Consider the following 21007-nt stretch of genomic DNA (forward strand, 5'->3'; position numbering starts at 1 on the left):
ACCTCTTTTTAATAAGATTAAAATCTTTGTAGTCTTTCAGCCCTGGCAAAGTGCTCCTACCTAGTGTTTTGTGGTTCAATTGTAAACTTTTGTGTCTTTTTTGTGCAATTCTTTTGCGGAACCGTTTCTTTCTAGAATATATTTTCGGAGTTTTTACGCTTGACGTTTTGATTTCCATTGCGAGCATTCATAAGTTAAAGTTGGTGCTAAAATAAAGACAACTGTGAGTAAACCATGTAGGCTAGTGGTTACTGTCCACGACTCGCGACCGAGAAGTCTGTGTTTGGAAGCCTTCTGTAATCAGAAACTTTGCCTCATGAAAGTTTCTCTAACCTGTACTCCTTTCTAAATTGATTACCTCACCAGTCCTCCAAGAGCACTTGCTCTGACGTTAGTCGGTTTCTTTTTTGTTGTTAGATATGTAAAATGCTGAGGGCCTTTTAAAAATTTTTTGCGTTTATTCATAACGCTTTTCAAAGCTGAAAGTTTTTGCGGGTTGTTGCAGCAGAAGAGCCAAAAAAGTATGAACTATGTTAGTCTTTAGGAAGAACCGATCTTTCTAAAGATTATAAGAGACGTCCAACTGTTGAAAGAATATTACAATAAAAACGTCTAGTTCTTGCAAAAATTCATTAAGATGCGCGCCGAACAATTGTAAAAGAAGTAGCAATACTTTGGCCGAAAATGTGTCTCAGTTCTCTAAAAACCTTAGAAGATGAGCCTTTAACGAACATCGGAAAAGATTCTCATTGCCAACGAATAATGACCTAACAAACACTAAAATATCTATAGAGCGAGAGAAAGAGAAAAAGAGCAAGAGAGAGAGAGAGAGAGAGAGAGAGAGAGAGAGAGAGAGAGAGAGAGAGAATTTTTGTTGGGCTTAAAAAGGGGAAGCGAAAAAGGGAAAAATGAAGGAGAGTGATATTGAAACGCCAAATTAAAGATTATGGTAAACAATGGATGTGATAAGGTTTGTTTAGAATTTACATTTATTGGTCAAAATGGAGAAGCAGCTGCTCATTCTTTATTTTTTGATAAAAAACACGAAAAACTGTAAAAAAATAATTTAGCTAAGTTAGTGGTGATTTAATTTATGCGGGATTGAAAACAAACAAATTAACAAAATACACGGAACAATTATTGTGAAAACTTAACTACAATTTGATAATTAGGAAACATAAAAGATAGCTGAACATTTTAGGGCAGTTTGATGAACATCATCGGCCAACGGTAACGAAGCTAACTGATACTCCAGAAAACAAAAACATCGAAATTAAAAACGGTCTTTACACAAATTTAGTTATTGGAGACAAAAATGCTTTTATATTAATGGTTACCCCGAAATTTGAACTCAACCTGTTCCAACAGACATTGCTAGATTTTGAGGCAGAAGAATTTCGATCCTAAACGGCAGCAAAATCGATTAATATATGTTAACTATATAGCAGATAATAATCGTCATGGGGTCTCAATGTCTTTTCTGATAGTTTCTCGAGGTTTCTCGAGTTTTAAAGTTCGATCATAATTTAAATGGCTATATGCTATGCGAAAATTTTTTATGATAATGAATTTTGTTTCTTTTTGTTCTTCACTCCATTTTAAAGACTAGAGTTAAAGCAGTTTTCGCTGATTCTCTTTAAGTTTTTCGAAAAGTTTTGTCAATTTTCAGCTGTTTTCCCTTTTAAAGGCCTAAGAAACAAATTAGGGCTTATAAATGGGTTGTTGAATAGCTTTTAACAGCACACATGTTTGTGACGATTTAGTTATCATTATCCTTTGCCTTTTAAAATAGTTTCAAGCATTTTCAAGTTTCTTTTATTTTAAAACTTTTTTCGGTTTATTTAATTTTAGTGACCAAAAAACAAGAATTCAGGCTGACATACGGGCTGATGGCTAACATTTTGATGACCTAGATAAGTTGTTGACTGTAACAACATCAAAAATTTCATCAACTTTAAATTAACTTTGATATTTGTTTTTTGAAACTTCTTTTTCTTTTTCAAGTTTTCTTTAGTTTAAAAGCTCGAATCGGTGGTAATGAGTCACTTATACAAAATTTTTTTTGAACGCATTTTCTAAGATTTTTAGCCGTTTTTTGTAATTTCGCATTACTTTTCTGGGTTAGGGTTTCTGTCCTCTCGTTGGCTCATGCTTATATTTTCGCTTATGCCTATTTTCACATATTTTCATGTTTTGACTCATGATTAAACTCAATTCGGAAAATGGTTTTGGTCACTGTTTTTTCAAATTTTAATTGGTTTTCTCAATCCATTCATAGTCCAATCTAGGTCCTGTTTTTTGTGTAGTCAATGCAATTTCTTTAAACTTGTCAGGACTTGTCATACTATTTTTTCTACTTTTTCTAAGATCTGTTGTGACCTTTTCATGATTTTCGAAGTGTTATTGAAATTATGATTTTTGATCACTTCGAGGCAGGACTTGGAGCAAACAAACAAGTGGTTTTGTGGTGTTAAATTGTTTCGCTCTAATTCCAAAGTAGATTGAGAAAACGGTTTTTGAACAAAAGTTCACTTTCTCGGTAGTAGTTTTTTTCGTTCTCATCCGCTATTTTGACATTAATTTTTACTGTTAATTCGATTTTTTATCTGATTTCGTTCTAAAAGGTTTTTCCAATTCATTCAAAGGCGGCAAATCGATGTCTAGTTTTTTGCTTAGTTAGTAAAAATGCTTTAATTTTTTCAGGGCTTGTCCTGCTCTTTTAATTCGGTTTAGCTTTTGGTCACGTTGTTCTTTTTAAACAAGTCACGATTTTGACGTTCGACTCGTGACTTACCTCACTCACTGTCTGTTGTGAATAAGGTCAATGACAAAAGAGCAAAAGCAAAAGAAATTTAAGAAACTGATAAAGCGCTGTCATTACGTCATAGTGCGTCAGGTTGTCAAAATTTATTAGAGCGATTGATAGCTGACAGTAGTTGTAAGCTTTATAGTTATCAGTTTAAAAGTTGAGTTAAGAATAGTTTCCGAATCCAAATGAAACTGCAGACCAATTTTGAACACTTTTTGACACTTTTCTAATTTCTATCTCTCTCCAATTTTTTTCTGTTTGAATCCCGATGTGCATCAGGCTCATTAACGGTGGTTATTTTCCGACAATTTGAGAGCTATGTTTTCATTTCAGCTCGAAACCGTTATTGTCGAACCTTGAAGCAAATTTATATACTGCAATTACTAAATTCCGATATCCACCGCTCCGAGTCAAACTCTGCTGAATTAAATACAAACGGCTGAAAACAATTTAAAAAATTCAAAATGTCCAAGTTTAGCTGGAAGTGTCAGATGGACTTCTGCATCAATGCTTTGATTTACTAGATAAGTTGTTGAGTGTAACAACATCAAAAATTTCATCAACTTCAAATTAACTTTGATATTTGTTTTTTGAAACTTCTTTTTCTTTTTCAAGTTTTCTTTAGTTTAAAAGCTCGAATTGGTGGTAATGAATAGATGTCACTTCTACAAAATCTTTTCTGAACGCATTTTCTAAGATTTTTAGCCGTTTTTTGTAATTTTGCATTACTTTTCTGGGTTGGGTTTCTGTCTTCTCGTTGTCTCATGCTTATATTTTCGCTGACGCCTATTTTCACACATTTTCATGATTTTTAAACTCAATTCGGAGAGTGGTTTTTGGTCACTGTTTTTTTCGAATTTTAATTGGTTTTCTCCGTCCATTCATAGTCCAACCTAGGTCTATTTTTTTTCAACGTTGAAAGCTCAATTTAAATTGTTTTTTTGATTGCAAAGTGACTTCAGCACTGACTATTAGTTTTGAAAGTGAATTATATTCAATTAAGATTCAAATCGAGCACCAAATTGGACGCAATATTTCACATGCTTGCTTCCAAGCAGTAAAAATTACCCAACAAGAGAAGATCGGAATTTTTGAACCTTCTTACAGAACATTTATTCAGCCAAACTGTAGGTTACAAAATGTTACAAAGTCAGATACTAAAGCCTGCAAAAACAAACGAATTGACAACAATCAGCCATAGCAGTTAAGCCTCATTCAATTACTTTTGGTTTTAGTCACATTGGTCCCAAAGATGATAAAAACTTGATAGCCGAAAATGATATTTTTTAATTCATTGTGTTAACTTTGTGCATTTTTTTAATGCGGTGATGATGAAAAGTTTCTCGTGTGTGTGAATATGTGTACTATCTATCATCGGTTATCATATTCGTACATGTGTTTTTTCTACACGGTTTTAAATTTGTCCTCTGAGGCATTTTTTAACCACTCACTACTGGTCTATACATTGTTTCCCAGCAGAACAAAATTGGTGGGGACTTTTGAAAACGTTGTGAAGATATCCATTCAATCTTAGCAGTTGTTCAAGAAATTGAAACATTCTTTAAGAAGAATTAGTTGGCCCCGAAAAATAACAACAGTTCAGAGAAAACTTTCATATAAAATTTTCACGTGGTCTCCTTTACCAATGGCGGTTTTTCTGCTCATGGCTTTCTTAAAATTTGTCTTTGAGTTTAGTTTCTCTCGGACGGCATTTCAGTCGATAAGAAAACTCTCCGTTAGAAATTTAAACTAAAACCAGTGTAACTTTTAAATTAATCAATAGCCGCTGTCAGCCTCTCAACGGCTAATATTTAGGCACTCTCCTTTTTTTTACATTTCAAAAGAATTTGAATATTGTTCGGGCGCTCAGTTTTTATAATCCAGGAATTGGATTTTGTTGGGGTTCTGTCTTTTTTTAGTTCAGGAATTGGATTGTATTGGGGCTCTCTGTCTTTTTACAAGTCAAGACTTGTATTGCATTGGGGTTCTGTCTTTTTTGTAAGATGCTTTCACACCTTTTTCAATGACTTTGAACTTTTGAAACGGGATAAAAAGGTACAGCTGGCTTTAGTAGTTTTCAGTTGCTTAATTCTAAAGTGGCTGGAAACGTCTAAATTCGAGCTGAAGAGGTCAAATTTTTGCTGTTTTTGATAACTGAAACAATTTTTTCCTTCTTTTTGTCAATTTTCCTGTATATTCATCGTTAATTTGGTTATTTTAAAGTTAGATCATAATTTATATGGCTGTATGCTATGCGAAATTTTTTTATGCTAATTTATTTTTTTTCTTTTTGTTCTGCACGCCAATTTAAAGGCTAGAGATTAAAAAGTTTTCGCTGATTCTCTTTAAGTTTTTCGAAAAGTTTTGTCAATTTTCAGCTGTTTTCACTTTTAAAGGCCTAAGAAACAAATTAGGGCTTATAAATGGGTTGTTGAATAGCTTTTAACAGCACACATGTTTGTGACGATTTAGTTATCATTATCCTTTGCCTTTTAAAATAGTTTCAAGCATTTTCAAGTTTCTTTTAATTTTAAATCTTTTTTCGGTTTATTTAATTTTAGTGACCAAAAAACAAGAATTCAGGCTGACATACGGGCTGATGGCTAACATTTTGATGACCTAGATAAGTTGTTAAGTGTAACAACATCAAAAATTTCATCAACTTTAAATTAACTTTGATATTTGTTTTTTGAAACTTCTTTTTCTTTTTCAAGTTTTCTTTAGTTTAAAAGCTCGAATCGGTGGTAATGAGTCACTTCTACAAAATTTTTTTGAACGCATTTTCTAAGATTTTTAGCCGTTTTTTGTAATTTCGCATTACTTTTCTGGGTTAGGGTTTCTGTCCTCTCGTTGGCTCATGCTTATATTTTCGCTTATGCCTATTTTCACATATTTTCATGTTTTGACTCATGATTAAACTCAATTCGGAAAATGGTTTTGGTCACTGTTTTTTCAAATTTTAATTGGTTTTCTCAATCCATTCATAGTCCAATCTAGGTCCTGTTTTTTGTGTAGTCAATGCAATTTCTTTAAACTTGTCAGGACTTGTCCTACTATTTTTTCTACTTTTTCTAAGATCTGTTGTGACATTTTCATGATTTTCGAAGTGTTATTGGAATTATGATTTTTGATCACTTCGAGGCAGGACTTGGAGCAAACAAACAAGTGGTTTTGTGGTGTTAAATTGTTTCGCTCTAATTCCAAAGTAGATTGAGAAAACGGTTTTTGAACAAAAGTTCACTTTCTCGGTAGTAGTTTTTTTCGTTCTCATCCGCTATTTTGACATTAATTTTTACTGTTATTTCGATTTTTTATCTGATTTCGTTCTAAAAGGTTTTTCCAATCCATTCAAAGGCGGCAAATCGATGTCTAGTTTTTTGCTTAGTTAGTAAAAATGCTTTAATTTTTTCAGGGCTTGTCCTGCTCTTTTATTTCGGTTTAGCTTTTGGTCACGTTGTTCTTTTTAAACAAGTCACCATTTTGGACGTTCGACTCGTGACTTACCTCACTCACTGTCTGTTGTGAATAAGGTCAATGACAAAAGAGCAAAAGCAAAAGAAATTTAAGAAACTGATAAAGCGCTGTCATTACGTCATAGTGCGTCAGGTTGTCAAAATTTATTAGAGCGATTGCTAGCTGACAGTAGTTGTAAGCTTTATAGTTATCAGTTTAAAAGTTGAGTTAAGAATAGTTTCCGAATCCAAATGAAACTGCAGACCAATTTTGAACACTTTTTGACACTTTTCTAATTTCTATCTCTCTCCAATTTTTTTCTGTTTGAATCCCGATGTGCGTCAGGCTCATTAACGGTGGTTATTTTCCGACAATTTGAGAGCTATGTTTTCATTTCAGCTCGAAACCGTTATTGTCGAACCTTGAAGCAAATTTTTATACTGCAATTACCAAATTCTGATATCCACCGCTCCGAGTCAAACTCTGCTGAATTAAATACAAACGGCTGAAAACAATTAAAAAAATTCAAAATGTCCAAGTTTAGCTGGAAGTGTCAGATGGACTTCTGCATCAATGCTTTTTCATAGCTTCCGTGGAATCGCCTAATTTGCTTATAGCAGGTTTTATTGGAAAATTATAAAAATCTACGAGTTTTAAATTTTTTGTGTCAACGTTTGATCTCTATAAATTAGCTTTCCAAATATTAGGCAGAGCGCACAAAACGTTTACACTGCAATTACTTTGGACAACATTGTTCGGCATAAGCAATAAATATTGATTTTTTTATGCGATGGGATATTTGCTGTTGTATTCCAGACCGCAGTCGAATCGGAATGCTCATTTTGCAAAGTCTTGCAAGATTCTGGCGCAATCCTGCAAGAATATACATTCTCTTGCGAGATTTTGCGTCATTACCATTCGGCTTGAAAGAGTCTTGCGAAGTAACAACTCATCTTTGAAACATATTGCATGTAACTATTCATTTTGCATACTTTCAAATTATTGGATCATGATCTAAGAGGACCAGCATGAGACAGATACAATGCTTCTTGTCATTTTTTCATTGCCGCAAAACATTACAGGCAATATAGCATCAGCATTGTATTTTCTTTGTAAAAAAATGGTAAAGTTAAAAGGAAATAACCATTATTGCTTTGCGAAATAAAAATAGTGAAATTAGGAAACGTGTAAACAAATGGTAGTAACAAATTATAATATAAAATTCTGTAGTTTTTTGTCAAAGAAATATAATTAAAAAGTGTAATTGTGGAAATCCCAGCTAATAAATGGAATGGATCAATTTTTCTAGTAGTTCTTATTTGTTGTTTCTTCTGCTGAACGGAAAATACTACCCAGGCTGACCAAACTTGAAAACTTACTAAGGCCTTTTTAGGACACTGTACAGATCTTAGAAAAAAAACGGCGCATATCTGTAATTTTTTTGTAATTTTTCAGATATACGAAAAGTTACACCTAGTGCCAAAAAGTAATGAAAAAATGACATGCATTATATATGCTTTATTTTTAAGAACGATGCCGTAGAAAATTTATTACATCTTATACGGCGCCGTACACGGTTTTTTAAGTTTTCTACCCCACATTATAAGTCTTAATAAAATTTCAATGTTTCGCCTAAGTTGTTCAACCTGGGTAATGCCTAATCTAAATTGCTCTTTGAAGAGACACTGATACTTATTGTAAGCATGTTTTGAGATACCTTTTTAATACACACCCACGTCAATAAGAACCAATGAGAGCAGTGCTCGACCGGATCAAACTTTCAAGAATCTTGTAAGATAACAGTCATTTTACAAGGCCATGTAGGATAAACATCTGGTCTCGTCTTGGGAATATTAAGAAACTTAAAATGTGAGAGTAGCAATTGAAACTGATGAACAATGCTGGACAATTATCTTTGTCAACTGACAATAAAAACTTTTTCTCAACACTAAAATATTTTACGAAAACTGAGCGACGCTCTTCTATTAGACGTTTAAAAAATAAATTTTAAAATCTAATAGTCAATATCTGCAAAGTGCCCTAATTTTTTGTGACACCCTCAATTCTTAGTCAACTTTCCAATTGCTGATTTTTTTTAGATCGGAAACCTCTTCTTCAACAACAAGCAGTACTTCTTCTCCAACTACATCGTCAACTAGTAGTCCAACTACGAGCAGCACTACATCATCGACAACATCCTCAACTTCGAGTGAAACCCAGTCGCCAACAACGTCCTCAACTACCAGTAGTACCTCATCACCCACAACGTCGTCAACTAGTAGCAATACCTCATCATCCTCAACATCGTCAACTACCAGTAGTACTTCGTCGCCAACAACGTCGTCAACTACCAGCAGCACCTCATCACCAACAACGTCGTCAACTACCAGTAGTACCTCATCACCAACAACGTCGTCAACTACCAGTAGTACCTCGTCACCCACAACGTCGTCAACTACATCGTCAACAACATCATCAACTTCGTCGCCAACGACATCGTCAACTTCTAGCATCACAACGTCGTCAACTACTTCACCTACAACTTCATCTACATCCAGTGTCACTGCAACAACAGGAGAGATCCGAGCACCATCAAGTCGTTCTACTGCTGCGACAAGTGCACCGTGAGTAAATAAAATTGATACAGTTTCGCAAAAATTTTTGAAATCTTTTGAAATCAAACACGTCTCCTTTTAATTAGAAGTCAGGGTTATTATGGTTTCGACCTTTCGGTGGTTTTATCGTAGAGAAGAGCGTGATATCGCTGGAAAGCCCGTCAAGTATAGAGTATCGTTTTTTAAATTTGGTTTCTTTCTGGATTTGTCCAGGTTTTACGTTTAGGGAACAATAATTGTCATTTTTTCTCATTTAGTCCATTTTTTTTAATTAGGTTACTATTTTCAATGTTTCCCTTATTTAGTAGCCGTGAAGTAATAGCCGGGCTATTATTGGTCTCTCCCTAATTTTTAAGAATTCAACAGAATTGGTTTTGAATAAAGAAGGTTTTTTTGGATTTTATGTCGATTATCATGTGCGGTCTTTTGACTCACTGTTATCGCTTCTTTCCAGTTACTTTAAAAAAGTGTACGGAAACATGCGCATGTGTTTTAATAGTGCAGTTGCTGTTGTCTGAATTGGTCTGTGGATGACTGATAATTTTTCACATTGCTAGCACGTGTTACTTTGAAACAATTTTAAAGTTTTTGTGAGCTTTGGCCGTTTTTCTTCTACATGTTACCGAGTTTCAATTCTGACAGGCTATTATTGGAGCTCTAACGAGGTCGAACGGAACCTTTATGACTATTTCCAGTTAATATTTTATTGGTACTTATTGCTTTAAAACTGTTTGTCAGCATAGAAATAGTGATTTTTTGAGTTTTGACCACAATTTTTGTTCTGCTTTTGTAAATATATCACATCATCAGAGAATCAGTGAGAAAAGTATCACTGATTGCTTCGGGGTCATTATGCATTTTGGTTATTTGTATTAGTTCATAGCTAATAGTTTCTATAACAGTGACACTAATTCCTCTTCAGTAAAACAAGTGAATTTTGAACTCCGACTGTCGCTGTTTTTAATTCTTTCGACTTTCCCAATAACCTCATTAATTAAAGTCTAAAAAGGTTTCAAAAAGCATCTGTGAACCATATCTTTGTTTTCAGTGGAGAGCTATTGTTGATATGTAGTAGACGCTATTTGACTTTTGAATGTTTTTGGATTTGACAATTTATGGTTTTTTTCTACTATCTTATTATACTTGGGATGATTAGCCCAACGACTGCTGGCTTTCTAGAAAGGCTCTAAATAATTTTTGACTGGTGCAATTGACAGGTAATAGTTTTTATAAAAAATAACTTTGTGTAGAAATATTAAAAATTTGAAAAAGTTTTCGTTATTGAAAATTAATTTTTTTCAAGTTAATCTTATTATTTAGACATGCTTTTGTTGCTATGAAAATGACATGACGTCCTCACTGCTTGCTATTGAATATTATATGCATATAGCTGGTTGTTTTAGGTTTATCATTGATTTTTTGCAACGACAACTTCTGTTTATTTTAATGGTAATTTTTTTGATGGTTTGATAGTAATTGTTGTTTTTTGATAACCGGCCTCTTAATTTCAATAATAACAAAAGTGATCAGCCTCCTGACAAAAATTTCCTCCCATTACTCAAAGCTTTTACCTTTTAGCTGATTTTTTTGGCCCGAAGGCAATTGTTTGAACAATTATTGCAGTTTTTTGTTTACAAAAGATTTTTCGCTGAATGGAAATATGATTTGTTGTCTGCTTTTTCTAATACTTATTATTTGGAAATGGTTTACAAATTGAACACGATTAGTTTTTTAAAATTGACACCATTAGTTTACAAAAAGATTTTGATTTTTGGTCAAATGTTTTTCCAATTGTCCTTTTTGCATTTCCCATTTTCCAATAACGCCCTTTTCAAATTTTTATCAGTTTGCATATTGCTTCACAAAGTCTGGCACCAAAATTGATAGACTGCAATTGGAGTTCTCCTTTATCAGCTTTTTTCCTGTTTTTTCGACTACTCAGATTTAGGATCTTTTCCGTTTGCGCCCCCCCCCCCCGTACGTTATGCAACCCCAATTACAGAGCACGTGTCACTACATGGTAAGATATTATGTACAAAATTAAGCACGCGCTTCTGGTGATTGCAAATAATATGCACCCACTAAGCTGGGGGACACAAACGGAAAAATCCCCTAGATTTATATGATTTATTAACTAATTTGTAAGATTATTCATTTGATGAGTGTTGATAGGTGACAGAGGCAAACAATGTCTACCTCTCTTCTCTCATTCCTTACTTCGCGTTTTTCTTAGCTCGGTGGACTTCTATTTAGTTTTGATATGACTTTGATTTCTCAAGTTAGATTTGTAAGTGAGTGCAGATGTCATTTCCTGACATCTACACTCACTTATTAATCTAAATTGAGAACATGAAATCTAATTGAAGTGAAACAGAAGCCACCTAAGCTTGATAATAATAAACTTATAGTTTAAAAAGCATCCCATTAGAGTTGATATCTTGTCCGCCGTTGCGTTTTAGTGTTGTATTGTGTTCCAGCGTTCATTCTACTGAATTGAGGATGTTTGTTCTCTATTTTTAATCCTTTTAAATGCATTTAATACACGTCTTTCCTTTTTTATGCAACCAAATGTTTTAGTAACTTTCAAATCATATGCGTGGAAAAATTATCACGCAATTTTTTGGTTTTTTTGCCTGTTATTTGGTTGCAGCTTATTTTCATTAAGTTGCCTTGTTATTAAGAGGCCTTGTGTACTTTCATCCAATTGATGTCTTTTTTTAGTTTCAATTCCTAGCATATAGCCAATAGTTTTGCTGACTTCGTTGCTATTTGTTTTCAACAAATCATAACGATTAGTTGGTTTGTGCGTTCATTTTAAATTTTTTTTGTTGTTTTTCATTTAGTGGTTTTTATAAAATATTTTTCATACTTTCTAATTAATGCTACATTTTTCGATATGGATAAATGTGTAGTCATGTGTTGCAATGCCCCTTAATCTAAGTGACCCGGCATTATATTATCTTTTCAGCTGAGTGAAAATTTACTCCAAAAAAAAATTCTTGGGTCTTTTCCGTTTGTGCCCCCCCCCAGTACATTATGCGCCCCCCAGTTACAGAGCACGCGTAACTACATAGTAGATCATTATGGCACGGTGTCGGGGAAGGGCTGCAAATAATATGCGCCCACTAAGCTGGCAGGGGCACCGAATTCTTAACACAGGAATAAATAATTTCCCTCAATTGATTAATTCAACCGTTGGATCAAAGTATCCCCTCTTAATTCCACCTATTGTTTTTATTTTTTTGTTCTGAAATCAAATAAGAGAAATGGATCACAGCCAGTTTCAGAATTTAAAAAAAAATGTGCTCATATAGAAAATGTGAAAACCTGCTCATGTGAAAAATGTGAAAATGTGAAAAATGTAAAAATGTGAAAATGTGCTGATGTGAAAAATGTGAAAATGTGCTCATGTGAAAAATGTGAAAATGTGCTCACGTGAAAAATGTGAAATTGTGCTCATGTGAAAAATGTGAAAATGTGCTCATGTGAAAAATGTAAAAATGTGCTCTTGTGAAAATTTTGAAAGCGTGCTCAATTAAAAAATGTGAAAATGTGGTCTTGCAAAAAAAAGAAAAAAGTGCTCATATGAAAAATGTGAAAATGTGAAAATGTGCTCATGTGAAAAATGTAAAAATGTTCTCATGTGAAAAATGTGAGAATGTTAAAATGTGCTCATGTGAAAAATGTAAAAATGTGCTCTTGTGAAAAATGTGAAAATGTGCTCATGTGAAAAATATGAAAATCTGCTCATGTGAAAAATTTGAAAATGTGCTCATGTGAAAAATGTAATAATGTGCTCATGTGAAAAATGTGAAAATGTGCTCATGTGAAAAATGTAAAAATGTGCTCTTGTGAAAAATGTGAAAATGTGCTCAATTAAAAAATGTGAAAATGTGGTCATGTAAAAAATGAAAAAAGTGCTCATATGAAAAATGTGAAAATGTGCTCATGTGAAAAATGTAAAAATGTGCTTATGTGAAAAATGTGAGAATGTTAAAATGTGCTCATGTGAAAAATGTAAAAATGTGCTCTTGTGAAAAATGTGAAAATGTGCTCATGTAAAAAATGTAAAAATGTGCTCATATGAAAAATGTGAATATGTGAAAATGTGAAAATGTGCTCATGTGAAAAATGTGAAAATGTGCTCATGTGAAAAATGTAAAAATGTGCTCATGTGAAAAATGTGAGAATGTTAAAATGTGCTCATGTGAAAAATGTAAAAATGTGCTCTTGTGAAAAATGTGAAAATGTGCTCAAGTAAAAAATGTGAAAATGTGCTCATGTAAAAAATATAAAAATGTGAAAAAAGATTTTCTTGATCAGCTGTTATGATAGATTTAATAGTTAAGCTGACAGGACATGAAATTTGCATCTTTTTTTATAAATTAATTGTAGTCTTTAGCAACAAAAAACTGTAGTTTTTGCATCTTTCGTCCTATTAGAACAGTAAAGATCATATCAAAGTATCCAAAGACTCAATGGAAAAGTGATTATGTAAAAAAACCGAATTCCACAAATTTTCTTCAACTTAAAAATAATTCTACGTTTTAAGTACAAAATTATCTTGTCCTAGTGTTAATCTCACGAGCTGTGTTTCGATGAAGCATTTAGAATTTTTGCAACAATGCTGAATTTTGAGAAGAGTTTGGCTGCGCGTATGTTTCCAATGCCAATGCATTTACCCCATTTTTTGCTGTCATAGATATTAGCTGAAACAAGCTGATTTTAGCTGATTTTAGCTCTCCGAAATGGAAAATGCATTTCATCTTCTCGGCTTCTGAGCATTCAGAAATAGACGTTAGAGAAAAAGCGCAAGTCAATTTTGAACTAAGTATAAAAAGTGAGTATATGCAAAAAAATTTTCTTTAGGTTTGTGCATTTTTGGCTGACAGTATGCAATCCTACACATTTTTTTCAGCAATGCTACAAATGGTTGCAATTAGAAATCTGTTTTAATTTCTTTTTGATAAAAATTTTGCTTAAACTGTTACATGATTCTTTGTTTTTCGATGTGAAGTTCTTGCTTTAAATTTTGATCATCTATTTGATTTACAATGTTCGGTATTCTGAGTAGTAGTACTCAGTCATATAAAGTTTTACACTTCTAAACTTCTACCGAAAAATGCCATTTGAAATAGTCTAACCGACAGTTTTTTTATTTAAACTTTATCTTTTCTCTCAATTTTCTTAGTGTACTGCAATAACTGCTCCCCAATTTTTTTTTCAGAGCTAATTTTTGTGAACTGATAACGAACTGATAATCATTCTGATAATCATTCTTTGAGATAATTTAATAGACGCCCTTTCTGTTTTTGCAGGAAAACAAGCATCGGTTTTGTTTTAATTTTCTTTTAATATCGTTTTGGGTATAAAGGTACGTTCTCATTAAGGACTAGGTTTTAGGAACTAGATCTAATTATCATTACGTGGCCAATGTCGGACGTGGCCAATGTCGGGCATTACGTGGCCAAATAGAGACAAATACATACGGAGTATGTATTTGTCTCTATTTGTCACTCATTTTCACTATCGATGTTTTAAGATTAGAGTTGTCAGCGTATGTTAAACTAAGCCAAATTAGCTACACTAAGCCTAATTAATTCAAATTTGCTTCAAAATCGAATATATATATATATATATATATATATATATATATATATATATATATATATATATAAGATTATTTACCCATATATTTACCCATGTTTATCGATGAGTGTTTTCAAGTCAACATTTATAGCCACGGTCACAGTATCTAGTTACCGAAATGACGTAAATCATTGTTGGTGTTATTTTCACTAACGTCGCTCTCTATACTAAATGCGGATTAAAAAGAGTATTAGCGGTTTTGCAATTACCCAGATCTCTGTTCGCAAGAACAATAAAGTCTTTAATTTAAGTGTCAAGTAATTACCGATATATTTCAGGCAATTAAGTTTGAGGCTATTTTTTGGCCTTAAACAAATACGGATAAATTTTTGGCAAAAATGTTTTGGGCTAATTACATGCTCACAATGGTGGAATTGGGCTAAGTTTGTCCGTGGATGCTTGTTACAGATTTTAATTACTTTAATACGATATAAGTAACTTTTGCGTATTTATATTCTATCACGATAAATGGTTTATGAATCTTTAAAAGTTGGACAAAATCTTGTCACTCGTTTCCACAGAGCGCAATGTATATTTAAAATTTGCTTTTTCGTTTATTAGCCATGTAATGTATCGTATTTGAGTGAAAAAGAGTTAACAATTAGCACGGGAAATAATCTTGGCAAAGAAAAGGAATTTGAATTTTCGAACAAAAATTTTGAATAAATTTATATTTCTTACAGGTTCTGTCAGGTCTGACCTGTTTGATTTTGTCTTTCAAGAGTTCGCTCTTCAATGAACATTGAACAGTTCACTTTGAATAGTTTAAACTTCAAATAATTCCCCTTCTAAGGAAGTTTAATATTTTTTACCTTTCCCGATCAAATCATGTTGTTTTCTTTGTTTGCTCGTACTTTTATAATTTCTGGAACTCTGATTGTTTTTCTCTTAGGTCTTCTTGTTTTTAAAAAGGTTTAACAGTGCCCGGAACAACAAAGTGCTTTCTGAATTTAAGAGCCAATTAATTGAACGTCGGGCTTCTCTTCGAGGCTATGTTACAAAAAAAAAGAAATAACATATAAGACAGTAAGCTTCGAATTTTCATAGAAAATGCTGAGAGTTGCAAAAAATTTTTTATTAGTAACTAATTTCTTGCCAAAGCTTCAAAACCAATATTTGAAAAACCCAAAAAATTGATATAAGTCAAAAATTGCAGATCGTCAACAACCTCATCAACAACAAGCAGCACAACATCACCAACTACGTCGTCAACAACCAGCAGCACATCATCACCGACAACATCATCAACTACATCATCGACATCATCCTCAACAACCAGCAGCACATCGTCACTTACCACTTCATCAACTTCATCGTCAACAACCAGCCGCACATCTTCATCTACAACTTCATCAACGACTAGCGAGACACGAGCACCGAGGAGTTCAGAAGTAACGAGTGCCCTGTTAGTAAAACTAAACATATATACATACATGTGTATATTTTTGCAGGTATTCAACATTGAAAATAAAACACCTTTAAATGCTGTCAGAGGCATTCAATGTTTAACTACCAGGGTATGAATTGAAAAATTCTCAATTTGCACTTGCTTTTGTGTCTCTTCATTTAACTTTCTTTATTGGTTGATATTTGATCTAATGAAAGGTTTAGTTACTGCCGTTGAAAAACTTTGCACAAAAGTTCCCCATAACCTGATTTGAAGCAATGCATTAAAAGATAAACACTATATCTATATTGATCATAGGTCATCAACAACCAGCAGCACATCATCACCTACCACTTCTTCGACGTCATCATCAACAACTAGCAGCACGTCGTCACCTACAACCTCTTCAACATCGTCATCAACAACCAGCAGCACATCATCACTAACAACTTCTTCAACTTCATCATCAACAACTAGTAGCACGTCATCTCCTACCACTTCATCAACTTCCTCATCAACAACCAGCAGCACATCGTCACCTACGACTTCATCAACATCATCCTCAACAACCAGCAGCACGTCATCACCTACAACTTCTTCAACTTCATCATCAACAACCAGCAGCACATCATCACCGACAACATCATCAACTACATCATCGACATCGTCTTCAACAACCAGCAGCACATCGTCACCTACCACTTCATCAACTTCATCGTCAACAACCAGCAGCACATCATCATCTACAACTTCATCAACGACTAGCGAGACACGAGCTCCGAGGAGTTCAGAAGAAGTTACGAGTGCTCTGTTAGTAAAACTAAACATACACATATACATGTGTATAATTATGCAGGTATTCAACTTTGAAAAAAAAACAATTTAATGCTGTCGCAGGTTTTCTGTGATTTTTTACCGAATCAAGAATTGAAAAATTCTCAATGTGCACTTGTTTTTTGTGTGTCTTCGGTTTTACTTCTTTATTCTCTTCTTTATTGATTCCTCTTTGACATAATGAAAGTTTTAGTTGCTGTCGTTTCAAAACTTTGCACAAAAGCTCCCTATAACTTGATTTTAAGCAATACTTTAAAAGATAAATACTGTATCTATATTGATCATAGGTCATCAACAACCAGCAGCACATCATCACCTACCACTTCTTCGACGTCATCATCAACAACTAGCAGCACATCGTCACCTACCACCTCTTCAACATCGTCATCAACGACTAGTAGCACGTCATCACCTACGACTTCATCGACATCGTCTTCAACAACCAGCAGCACATCGTCACCTACCACTTCATCAACTTCATCGTCAACAACCAGCAGCACATCTTCATCTACAACTTCATCAACGACTAGCGAGACACGAGCTCCGAGGAGTTCCGAAATTACGAGTGCGCTGTTAGTATATATATATATATATATATATATATATATATATATTTATATTTATATTTATATACATATATATATATATATATATATACATATATATATATATATATATATATATATATATATATATATGCATATGTTTATATTAATAAATATATATATAAATAAAAATATAAACATATGAATATATATATATATAAATATATATATATATATAAATTTATATATATAATATATATATATATTATAAATTTATATATATATATATAATATATATATATACATATATATATAAATATAATATATATATATATATATATATATATATATATATATATATATAAATATATTTGATATTTGAAGGTATGAAATTTCAAAGCTAAAAACAAATAAATTCTGTCGGACTCTTTTTCTGTAATTAGACACCAAAAACTTGAATGGCTCTATATTTGCAGTTATCTGTTCTGCCTTTTGTGTTTGGCAAGTATAAGGTTTTGCTTAACTTTTAACAATTAACATTTACCTTCATTGATATTTTTTGTGTAGATCATTATAGCTGCTGCCAATGAAAGAACCTGTGCAAAAGTCCTTATAAGATGATCCAAAGCAGTACACTAGAAATTTGAAACTCTATCTTGACTTCATAGGTGATGATAATAAACCAGAATCACCAAGACAAGAACGCTACTTATAACAATACTGCAGAATCTGTAACATTTCAATAAAACTCTTTTCAACATTTAGATCATCGACGACATCTTCAACAACAAGCAGCACGTCATCACCTACAACTTCCTCAACCACATCATCAACAACCAGCAGTACATCATCACCTACCACTTCTTCAACTTCGTCATCAACATCAAGTAGCACATCATCACCTACTACCTCATCAACTTCTTCATCAACAACCAGCAGTACATCATCACCCACTACTTCATCAACTTCATCATCAACGACGAGCAGTACAACATCGCCTACCACTTCATCAACTTCATCATCAACAACAAGTAGCACATCATCACCTACCACCTCATCAACTTCTTCATCAACAACCAGCAGTACATCATCACCCACTACTTCATCAACTTCATCATCAACGACGAGCAGTACGTCATCACCTACCACTTCATCAACTTCATCATCAACGACGAGCAGTACATCATCGCCTACCACTTCATCAACTTCATCATCAACAACAAGTAGCACATCATCACCTACCACTTCATCAACTTCATCATCAACGACGAGCAGTACATCATCGCCTACCACTTCATCAACTTCATCATCAACAACAAGTAGCACATCATCACCTACCACTTCTTCAACTTCGTCATCAACAACAAGTAGCACATCATCACCTACCACCTCATCAACTTCTTCATCAACAACCAGCAGTACATCATCACCCACTACTTCATCAACTTCATCATCAACAACCAGCAGTACGTCATCACCTACCACTTCATCAACTTCATCATCAACGACGAGCAGTACATCATCGCCTACCACTTCATCAACTTCATCATCAACTATAAGCAGTACAACATCACCTACAACTTCATCGACGACCAGTGTGACTGCTACAACAGGAGAAATTCGTGCACCTTCTAGTCGATCCACGGGCGCTACAAGTGTTTTGTAAGATTTTTGTTTTTCGCTCTTTTTTGACTGTGATCGTTGCCAGTCTGTTATTGATTTTGTTTGCTGAGTTGAAAACTGTTCCCGTGCTGAAATTTTCATTTACTTAAAGGCTGAAAATTTACCAGGAAAAATAAGTTTTTTAACACTTCCGAAATCGAATTTCAATCTAGTTAAATCTAATTCCATTAAAGCTTAAATAGAGACTTCTCTTGGTCCTTTTTAAAGATGTAATGTTTGAGCTCTTGATACCATGAAGAGTTGTTCACAGAGTTGATACCAGGAAAAGTTGTCAGGTGAGAACTGTTTTTTTAGCGGTCAAGAAGATATCTAGGTACTCAGATCAACGAACAGTAAATTAGCTTCAATCTGTCCTTCCAGTCAAAACTTGGTAGATAAATTATACACTGATGTACAATGAGACTCCATTTTTCTTTCTTTACTTTTTGTTCTGTAATTTTTTAAGTAAAACTTTACTTTATTATTTTATCAGAGACTTATCACTTAATAGACAGATTTAAAGAAACACTTTGAAACATGTCGTGCGTTTTTTAAATTTATGTATCGTTGTCGACCATTTCTGGACCTTTCAAAGCATTTGAATATTTTTAGAGTTTCTTTTCATACCATGGCTAATGTTTTTCGTTTATGCCATATTAGAAAAATTTAAAATTTTGGGCTTCGAAAGCAACTCCAGCTGGCGCTGGAAGGTTGCTATCATAAACTTAAAGCAAGCACTAGTATGCGTTGCGGCAATTAAAATGAATTTGAGAAAATAATTGTGAAATTATGTAAATTTTTTTTTTCTTAAAATTTTAATTTTTTAAAAATGAGGAACTTCGAAAATAGCATGTGATTTGAGCAAAAAACAGTGATCCGCTAGAAAGATAATGGTCCACCAAACGAACGAGAATTCATTTTAAAAATGTGTTATATCTGGCTGGTTTTTACTGGATCTTGTCTTGATGCTCGGGTCAAATTTTTCCTAAGAATATGCCAATTTTTATTTACGATGGCGGGACTTGTTACAAAAAATGATGCCAACGTTTTTTTGCGAATTAGCTTTTTCCGACGGAAAAAAACATTATCGAGTTCATCAGCCTTGATTGTTTTCTCAATTTCAGTATAGTTTTTTTTCAACAAGTATACTTGAAAAAAAAGTACTTCAAATCATTCAAACAAAATAAAATAATGAACATCAATCAATTTCTTAAAGAATCACATTATAATTTTTTGCCGATTGTTTTGTTCCTAAAAATAAAAATAACTTTTAAAAGCTCTTATGTTACTATTCAAAGGAATTTTTTCATGTTGTGAGAGCAAGAAATCATTAAACGTTTTCTTAAAAACGTTTTCATTTTTGCCAACCGAAGCCACTGTGGTGACTTATTCCATTTTTGTATGCATTGACGAGCAATCGAATTCATTCCAAAGCCATTTTTGGATTCTGTCTAATTTTGAATTGTTTTGTTTGAGTATTTTGATGACGACATTTCAATTTTTTTAAGAAAAATGTTATGCAAAACGAAATTAAACGCTTTTGCAAGGCCTAGAAAAATAGCAAAAGTTTCTTTTCTTTGATCTAAATTAGACGAAACTGTTTCAATCGGTTCTAAAATTGCATCTGCTGCTGACTTTTTTTCTGAAATCCGAATTGCTCTTTATTTATAATTTTATGCTTATCGTTGAAATGCGTCTTCTGAGTCAGAAGGAGGCGCTCAAAAAATTTTCCAAAACTCGGAGTTACAGAATTTGGCCGATAGTTTGTACTATCTAATTTATCACCGTCTTCGAAAAATGGTGTTGCATAGGCTACTTTAATTTTAGTTGGGAAAATCTTCTCCATATTGCACTCATTTAAAGCGAACTGTAGATGTACGGCTATAGCTAATTTGTAAGACTTTATGAGACGAATTGAGTTTTCACCAGGCCCTGCTGCTTTGTTTATCGCTGCAGAAAATCCTAGGGCTCGCTTTAAACCTATAATAACAAATTTTGATCCTAATTGGAAAAAAGCATTGTGATATTGGTTAATCTCTTTACTCATCTTTCA

The 21007-nt window shown here is 33.3% G+C and overlaps 2 protein-coding genes across 2 annotated transcripts in view; both read left to right on the forward strand.

Moving 5' to 3' along the window:
• The window catches only part of LOC142350959 (uncharacterized), a 215280-nt gene extending 196322 nt beyond the window's left edge, over window positions 1-18958 (forward strand). The window contains exons 35-39 of the mRNA XM_075402986.1: window positions 8362-8886; window positions 15683-15931; window positions 16232-16723; window positions 17035-17319; window positions 18058-18958. Of these exons, the coding sequence (XP_075259101.1) occupies window positions 8362-8886; window positions 15683-15931; window positions 16232-16723; window positions 17035-17319; window positions 18058-18958 (2452 nt within the window). The remainder of the gene's footprint in view (window positions 1-8361; window positions 8887-15682; window positions 15932-16231; window positions 16724-17034; window positions 17320-18057) is intronic.
• Window positions 18959-19491: 533 nt separating this feature from the next.
• The window catches only part of LOC142350961 (uncharacterized), a 114093-nt gene continuing 112577 nt past the window's right edge, over window positions 19492-21007 (forward strand). Inside the window, exon 1 of the mRNA XM_075402988.1 lies at window positions 19492-19496. Coding sequence (XP_075259103.1) covers window positions 19492-19496 — 5 coding nt within the window. The remainder of the gene's footprint in view (window positions 19497-21007) is intronic.

This window comes from Convolutriloba macropyga, chromosome 12 (assembly GCF_964194025.1).
Source record: "Convolutriloba macropyga chromosome 12, txConMacr16.3, whole genome shotgun sequence".
Taxonomy (NCBI): domain Eukaryota; kingdom Metazoa; phylum Xenacoelomorpha; order Acoela; family Convolutidae; genus Convolutriloba; species Convolutriloba macropyga.